Source organism: Triticum urartu, chromosome 3 (assembly GCF_003073215.2).
Source record: "Triticum urartu cultivar G1812 chromosome 3, Tu2.1, whole genome shotgun sequence".
NCBI classification, from domain to species: domain Eukaryota; kingdom Viridiplantae; phylum Streptophyta; class Magnoliopsida; order Poales; family Poaceae; genus Triticum; species Triticum urartu.
Genome location: NC_053024.1, coordinates 698,841,325 through 698,850,486, shown reverse-complemented (window position 1 = coordinate 698,850,486; position 9,162 = coordinate 698,841,325). Strand labels below are relative to the sequence as shown.

Genomic DNA, 9,162 nt, shown 5'->3' with positions numbered 1-9,162 from the left:
TGCCAATAAGATAAAAGTTTCTCGTCGACACCTGAACGACACTCGTTAAATTTTAAATAGATCTTTGAAAATTAAATAGTGTAAACACAAGACTAAAATTTGAAGTACCAACGTTTTACAAAGGCATGCACACGACATAGCTACTCCCTCCGTTCGGAAATACTTCTCGGATCCAAAGTATCCAACAAGTATTTCCAGATGGAGGGAGTATATTTTGGCCCGCCAATAAGCTGAAAGTTTTTTTCTCGGAAAGGTGTGCTTAACCTCTGCGTACACAGCCATATATTATTATGTTCAGAATATCAAAGATCCAAAGTATCTTACACAAATCAAAAGGAAGAAGAGCTCAAAGCTTGAAACGGTGAGGAGCTCAAAGTGGCTTCTGCTATGTGGAAAATATTGGTCAAAATTTAGTTGATTCTAGGCAATATTTTATTTGTGAACACAAGGTTCAAATTCTAAACAATGGAATTCCATATTATGAATAACTTACATTGGAGATGTGATATTTTATAAATCAATTTCAATTCTAACAGATACGCAGGTAGATAAAGATTATGGGGCGCTAATAATATAGCTTAATCAGAACTACTAAAATAAAGATATGTACAACACAACTAAAATTTACAATAACCAAATACCTGCATATTTCAGTCATAGTGGAATTGCATGTCAAATTTAATACATAGCTCGGAAATTCATAGACAAGCACATCTTGAGAGCAATGACATGGAGCTTCTCGTTTTCTCCCCTCGTCACCCTCCTCTTCACATTGCTCGCTTTCTCTTCATTGTCCTCACCATCAACCTATGCCACATTGTTCAGCGCCTCCCTCTCCCTCCTTTCGCTGCCTCTAGTCATCTTCTCCCATCAAACAGCGGCCGATGCATAAGGGATGGTGGGCAAAACCTCGAAGGCAACAAGGAGCTTCCACCACTCAGGTCCCATGATCTGAGAAAGAAAAAACAAGGCAAAATGGGTGGCCTATGGCAGATCAATGCTCATGTAGATAGAGCAGATATTTTGTATTTCAAATATGATGATGTACAATTTTGTCCTATGTCAAAATTCTCTACATTTCAAGAAGTCCATAGATAAACATGTTAATATCTACAACATCAATTATACTCCCTCCGTATCAAAATAAGTGTCAACTTTAAGGCTCGAGATATTGACATTTTTTTTCTATAGGCTTTTGCTCAAATTCAAACAAGTCTGACTTAAGACAAAACTAGAAATTCGAATAATTTTGTACAGAGAGAGTAGCAACGATCAGATGGAGCACCCCTCATCAAATGGGTAGATTGCATGCCACACCATGATGCTTAGAAGTGTCAGATTGCACATCACTCACACCATGATTGCACGATCAGATGGTGGCAACCGGTGGCGGTGCAGCATTGGATCGAACAGCTTGTAGTCGCCATGGAATGCGTCATGGATGCTGGAGACATCAAGAAGCTTGTGGGCGGCACAATGGGCAAATCGATGTCCTGCACAGCTGAAGCTCCTGCGCCTATGTGAGTGATGTCTTTTCAGAGTTGTCGCTGACACCGATCGGAGCACCTGCGGGATGTGCGGGGAGCAGCAGTGAGGTGGGCCAAATCACCAGTCAAGCCATAGAGCATGAAGGTCGCTGACAGATGGACTGTCGATGTCTTTTCAGAGTTGTCACTGCTGGCTACTTGGGCGTAGTCCAGAACACCATCCAACAACTAAGAGCAATACCTATCAGATGGCTAGTGGCAGCACTGGATTGGCCTCTCAAATGATTTTACCACGTGGGTGAATCGTGCTGAAGTGAAGGTACCCAAAGAACCGGCCAGATGAACCGTAATAAAAGGCCAATCAATAGAAAGGAAGCTTCTATATCTCCCACTGATCAAGATCAACCTGGTCACTCTGGTCCTAAGTCACCCAGAACGTGCAAATGTTTCTGATGTCTCCTATTTCCATCTATTCTTGCATCTCTCATTCTTCTCTCACGCTCTCTTTGATCCATTTATTTTACTACCACCTATTTGATGCAGTAAGTTAGACCTACCAAGGCCCTCCCTTTGATCTGTTTATAAGACTACCACCTATTTGATGCGGTAAGTTAGTTCTACCAACACTACCCCTCTGATCTAGTTATGTGCCTAGCACCTTTTTGATGCAGTAAGTTAGTGCAACCAACTCGCTGAAATGGCATGTGAGAGCGGAGCTATTCTGTTGCAGACGAATTGGTATATATCATGACAGAACCTTTTTCCCTTGAGTGAAGGTTGGTGTGGTATATATGTAAGAAAAGCATTGTGCACACATTTAGAAGTTGGTGGTGTAGTACTCTTCACTTTATAACTATTTTGCATATATGTGGTGCGCAGTTTTCACAACATACCACATATCAGCTAGCCACTAAACAAATGACTGAAAGAATGGCACATGGATCTAAAAAAAGTAGCTACCACTACTACAAAACCATCTTTGTTGATGTTTATTTATTACGCTAGATTGGTAATAAAATGTGCCGCCGAGGAGAGAGATTTAGAGAAAGGCATAAGAGAGTGTTCAAAGAATTAAGGCGGCGTGTAAAGAATTAAATTTGGAAACAAGAATTGATGAAAACTAAGAATTCCTAGAAGGAAAACTAACTCAAGAATTGAGCATGCATCCTCAATCTCGGCTGCCAGAAAATGCTAGAAGATAAGTACAAGAGTCGTGCAATTTTGCAGATTGGGGAACGAAGGCTGATGAAACATTAATAAAAAAATGAAAGACTGACTGGAAAAAAAAAATTGTAGCTTGCAAACTGAAGAATGAACAAACTTGCTCAAACTGAAGAAAAAAAATGATTGTAGCTCACAAACAGAAGAATGAACAAACTTATTAGAGACTTATATCGGACTGACTGAATGAAAGACCAAGCACATAACCCTTATCTCTGAATGATAACCCCTGACTCAACGCGGACAAGAAACACACTGCAGACTAAGCGTGGGAGGGGAGAGAGGGGAAGGGGAATGCGCACCGTTACCTGTCTCACCGGTGTGGACTACTGCTGCTGCCCCATGGCCTTCCCCACTTGCCATGCCTACTCCCTCCATCCCAGGACTCGGGCGAGGGCGAACTGACATGCGGCTGAGTCGATACAAAGTAAAAAGAAAATTAAAAAAGGTCACCAATCAGCCCCACCCTCCAAACCAGGTCAGGTTTGCCAGAAAAAAAACCCGAAAACGAACCACCCCGAACACCACAGACACAGACCAAGAAACAAAACGTGTACTGATAACTCAGCACACACGAGCTGAGATTCGGGCTGAGAATCGAACGGCTACAAAATTCGACTGAACCAATTTAAAAACAGCAAAAATGAATGTACTTCCCAAATTGACTGGCATATACTGTAATTAGATCAACTGGACAAATGGGTGCAAGTTTCCTTTTTTTCTTTTTCTTTGCAGGGAAAAAATGGACGCACGTTTCAGGAGCCAATGGTAGCAGACAGACCAATTGGGCCAACAACAGCAAATCTTTCTTTCTCCTAGTAGAAAAAACCCTTTCTCTCAAAAAAAAACAAAAAAAAAAACTGAACCTTCTCTCACACATTCTTTCCCCTAGCTTCATCATGATCCATTATACCAACAGATGCAGTAAGAATGATCCACGCAAAATCAAGCCCTCAGGAAACACTGTTGAAAGTTTGACAACACATCTCTCTTTGGAGTGGTGTGTGTGGGGTGTCTTGTGCCACTCAGCGGTTGTGATGGTTTTCACCTGGTTTTACATAATTAACTGGGCAATCTGGTTTTCGCCCGGCTTTCCCTAATTAACCAAACAACTCTTTTCTTCTTAATGAATGCAGGAATGCTGCCATCTAGAAAAAATGGGTTACTGGCTTGTTTTCTATAGACTAACCTGATGTAAGGGGAGCAGCCTTGCACTCCAGGACTCGATCTCCAAGGTCCAAGCGTGGACTGATGACACTACACTTGTTCAATCTTCCATTCAGCTTCACATCTGTCATACTAGACCTGTGATCATCGACATACTCAGATTCACCAACTAATGTATCCTGCACTCAGAAAAAGCATCATCAGTTTCTATGGACACAGGCGCAGCATAGTTTTACAACTTTCTATCAAGTAGGGTTGTGCATGAAGAACCATAAAGTATGACAACGAGGAACTGAATGACAACCTTCCATTGTGGCCTGCTCATCACTTCTCTCTTACCACGCTTCTCTGTACTGTACATGCTCTTAAGAGCATCCACCAGTTTGCTGCAAAGTGTGCTTAGACGACATAGGACTACATGAACATCTTGAAATACTGTACACCACAAAAAGGGCCTATCAATCCAGAGAATCAATGGATCAATACTAGGCACATGCATAAATATTGTAGATGTGTTTTTTTTCCTATAAACTTGGTCAAACTTAAACAGGTTTGACTTAGAGACAAGATTAAGTGAGTAGTTCTTTCACAACATATTGTCGGAAACATTTGCTTCACAAACAAGAAAAAAAAACAGATTGCTCGATGCTGCTGATAGCCTGACACCAAGAAAAAATTATGAAATCATCAATGCCATAGTTTTCACTAGAGGCTTCTCTCTCGAACATTGCATACAGTGGGTGAACAAAATACTATTGGGCAATTGGTAGAAAAGTGCATAGTTATGACATTATTCACGGAAATAATCATATATATAGGCATCATGTCCGTGACAAGTAGACCGACTCCTGCCTGCATCTACTACTATTACTCCACCAATCGACCGCTATCCAACAAGCATCCACGGTATTCAGTTCATGACAAACAGAGTAACGCCTTAAGCAAGATGAGATGATGTAGACAAAGTAAACCCAATACATATGAATAAACCCCGTCATTTTATCCATAATGGCAACAATACAAATACGTATCTTGTCCCCTACTATGTTATTGGGATATAGAGCACCGCAAGATTGAACCCATTACTAATCACCTCCCACTAAAGATAAATCAATCTAGTTGGCCAAACCAAACAAATAGATCGAGAGAAATACAAAGCTATAAAAATCATGCATAATAAAGTTCAGAAACAACTCAATTATTTTTAATGAATAATCTGATCATAAACCTATATTTCATCGGATCCTAACAAACACACCGCAAAAGAAGATTACATTGGATAAAACTCGAAGAGGATCCAGGAGAACATGGTAAAGATCAAAAAGAGAGAAGAAGCCATCTAACTACTAGCTACAGACCCGTAGGTCTGTGTTGAACTACTCACGCATCATCGGAAGGTAGTAAGGATGACGTAGAAGCCCTTCGTGGTCGATCCCCTCTCCGGGAGAATACCGGAAAATGCCTCCAGATGGGATTGCGGAAGAACAGAAGCTTGCGATAGCGGAAAAAGTGTTTCGGGTGGCTCTCAGTTGGATTGAAATTTTGGGAATTCATAGAGTTGAAATTAGGTCAAGGGGTGCTACAGGGGGTTGGGGGGCATGGGCTAAGGGGGCGTGCCTACCCCCCGGGGCGCGCCTTGTGAGCTCGTGGCTCTCCCGTAGCTCCTCTAACCTCCTCCCAAACCTTTTAGGGTCCCTTCTAGTCCATAAAAAATTAGTGTAAAGTTTCATCTTGTTTGTACTCCTTTGGTATTGATTTTCTAAAAAGCAAAAAAAAAACAGCAACTGCCACTGGGCACTAGCTTAATAGGTTAGTCCAAAAAAATGATATAAAGTAGTATATAAATGCATATGAAACATAGAAGATTGATAATATAATAGCATGAAATATTCAAAAATTATAGAGACGTTGGAGAAGTATCAAAGACATTAACCTACACCGGAACTCCATTGACTATGTCCAGATGGACGAACTCGAGTAGGATCAGAGTCCCGAAGACAAACTCAAAGAAAAATTGTCGCAATCCTCCTGAGAGCCACACCTACGAGGACTAAAAAAACCTAACCTAGACCACTAGATGGAGCGGAGGCACTGGATTTCCATCCCCGCCACTGGCCACCGGAGCAGCAAGGCACAGGGGAGATGAATCCACGGCCACGGCGGCGAAGCCTAGAGGGGAGAGTATTCTGTAGCCCCGGAGAAGGGGGAAGGGGGACGCTTCGCTCCAAATGGGTTCTGTTCTATTGGTACTTGGGTGTTTGTTTGATATTTCCCTACATTTTTTTGTTTGGGCACATTTGTGTCACATCATACATTGGTGTTTAAAAATATTTTCTGTGGGAAATAAGAGCTTATGATGTTAAAAATATAATGAAAAAATCTAAAAGTTCAAGATAACTTGTAAATTAAATTAGGAAACTTACAAAAGTAAATTTCTAATTCTCTCTCCCAAATCTTTGTTACCTCGCATGACCACTTTCACCGAGCGGCGAGTTCAACATGTCATGAATAGGCCATCAAAATTGAATGGGCAATATTAGCAATGAAAGTACAAATTATACAAATCAAGACAATTTATAAAGTAATTGAAAAATAGTCAAAAATATGGCAATAATAAAAAATGCGCAATATTAACAAATGATGTACAAATTACACAATTCAAGACAACTTGAAAATTAATTTAAAAAATAGTCAAAAGGATTTAAAGATTTCGTAATCCTCAATCAGCTTGTGACCACTTGTTTGTTGTAAAATGCAATTCGTAGGAGCTATATTGGGAGGCCATCACACAAAAAGGAGAATAGCTACTAGTTTTTTGTCCAAAGGTCCAGTAGTCGGTAGAACCCACTTAAGGCATCCATATAAGGTCGAAGCACTATTACTGCTTGATTGGCTTCCAGCAGCTCATGAGTATTTCCTTAGAGAGTGTTCCCACAAAAACTTTTGTCATTGCGATGTTGACAATGTTCCTATAGGTTCACAATAATTACCGAGGGCCAATACACGGTGGAAGATCCTGAGGTAGAGAAGTAGACCAGACATCCATGAAGGGTCTGATATAGGGCCGCTGCAGACCATGTGCCAGAATGAGCATGCTGGAGCAGCCAAAGAAAAAGTGGAGCTAGTCTCTATCGACGTGAACATAAGGTAGTTTCCCGGAGCTAGCGCCTTGTGGTAGAGGTTTTTTTAGTGCTTGACTAGTAGAATTGCAGCAACCATCTAGAGATCCTGAGCATGCAAGAGCAAGACAACTAGCACCGCGGCCGGCTTAACATCAGCGATACGCTCAGTGTTGACTTTGTCCATAGACAGCTCATTGAACCACCGCTCAACCACGGCTCCTGATGCCTCATATTCCCATGATTTCTAATATCCTTTTCATTCTTCTCTAACACTCCTTTGTATCTGCTTATGTGACTACCACCAATTTTTGAAGTAATTAGCTAGTGCTATCAGCAGTTAAAATAGAGCAAGGCGAGCTATTAAGTTAAACACGAAGTGTTACCCATGATTAGAGAACCTTGTTCATGTAATTGAAAATTGGTGTGTATATATAAGAAAAGTATTATGCAGACAAGTAAAGCTTGGTGGTATATACTCTTCAATTTCTAGTTCTTGTCCATGTGTCGATGTGTGATGCATGATTTTGCAACATACAACTTGAGAACTAAATTAGCCAGTGACGAGATGGTTGACGAAAATGAAAAAAAGGTATGTACAAAAAAAACTATGTGAAAAGCACCGTCATTTATAAATATTTATTTCCTGAGTCTGCATCCGAGATCTTTTCTAAGTCATATCTTTAAATAGGAGACTAGAGATTGAACATGCTGAAAATCTTCCAATATAATTACAAGTGATGAAATAATTACTTTCATTGTGATAGTACTCCTTTGGTTTTAACAAGACATTAATCCTTTGTTTTGCGATGGAATACTGGCTCAAGTTGGCGGTTGATTGAGACAAAACGGACGACTCATATTAATTTGGGTGTATTGTAAACGTGCGTGAGCTAGTGTTTAAAGGTTTTTTGATATTAATTATAATGCAAAAGATTATTTTATCTAATTATGTGGCTTAATTAGCACTAATTACAACAATGACAAGTAAAACATAACAAAAATTTACAATAACAAAGAGTAATCAATCATCATAACATTTCAAGTCAAATTCAAAAAACTCAGATAGCATGACATCAAAGTTTTCTTCTTTGATTAGCGCCTCCCTCCCCTCTCTTTCTTTCCCCATTATTTCTCCAGTCAGTCAAATCTTCTCCAGCATACAAAGGCAAAGTGCTCCGCCCCTAAGACTAGCACCAAACTCTCAAGATGAATTGTCAAATACCCAACTAAGCTTCTACCGCATTGTCCAATTTAGCTTAGTTAGATAATATCAAGTAGTGCTTCATGAAACTAGAACCAACACTAACTCTGAAGCTCAACAAATGTTATGTATCTCAGTCAGTGCCATGATGCTGAGCGTTTAGGACAATAGGCGCCACCTGTCTTACATCAGGATAGTGAGTGAAACACTCACCAGTGACAATTTGCTTCACCACCCAGTCCTTTCCCTTTCCGTCTATTGTTATTTAAAATAAAATATTTTCTACGAAAAAAGATACAAGCCCAAATGAAGAAGAATTTGTGGACGGCATATCAACACACTTGTAGATAGAACACGTAGATTTATTTCAAATGTGATGATGCACAGACACAACTTGTCTACCTGATGGCATATTCACATATAGTGGCACAACTTTGATTCAAGAAAATAGGATTGTTGCAACTGCAGCAGCATGGACCCACAAACTTAAACACACAAGTTCAAGACTCACAAACATAGATGCATAATATTTTGTAGCTATGATTATTATTGAATAAAAAATAATCATACTAAATAGGACAGTCTTCAGATGAACAGAATTGCAACCATAATCACAATCAGGCCGAGAAGAGTTCACTTGACCAACATCATGCTTCAACACACGATCATGGTGATCACCTATTCTCAATGTAATATTTATCCCACTAAAGTAAGAAGATCAAATCAAACATGAGAGAAGTTAATGCCTTATAAGAAAGGACCCAGAGAAATTTGGTACAAAACTTAAGTTTTTTCCACTCAACGATCTTGTGGATGCATCAGCCTCCTTCCATAGAGTGTTACAGTACCGGCCGATCCATGCTCCTCCTGGACCGGATTCACTAAAAATACCATGGCTTGGCTGGGCATTTTAGACATGCAAAAAATTGCGAGGTCCTTGCGTCTAAGATGGTTGTGGCTGACT

The 9,162-nt window shown here is 40.1% G+C and overlaps 1 protein-coding gene across 5 annotated transcripts; it reads right to left on the bottom strand.

The window, feature by feature from the left end:
• Positions 1-266: 266 nt before the first annotated feature.
• LOC125545992 (40S ribosomal protein S15a-1-like) lies at positions 267-4,561 on the bottom strand. 5 transcript variants are annotated; one of them, XR_007300392.1, is made up of 5 exons: positions 4,180-4,561; positions 3,898-4,054; positions 3,017-3,120; positions 1,355-1,566; positions 267-951 (listed from the first exon to the last, which is right to left on the bottom strand). XR_007300392.1 is itself a non-coding variant. In XM_048710070.1 (3 exons), the coding sequence occupies exons 1-3, from the start codon at positions 4,372-4,374 to the stop codon at positions 938-940; spliced, it is 366 nt and encodes a 121-aa protein (XP_048566027.1). In that variant the 5' UTR covers positions 4,375-4,561; the 3' UTR covers positions 269-937. The 5 variants fall into 5 exon arrangements, 2 of the variants coding, with proteins under 2 accessions (XP_048566027.1, XP_048566026.1); XR_007300390.1 differs by lacking the exon at positions 1,355-1,566 and having other exon boundaries at positions 315-951; XR_007300391.1 differs by lacking the exon at positions 267-951 and having other exon boundaries at positions 1,098-1,566.
• Between the last annotated feature and the right edge of the window lie 4,601 nt (positions 4,562-9,162).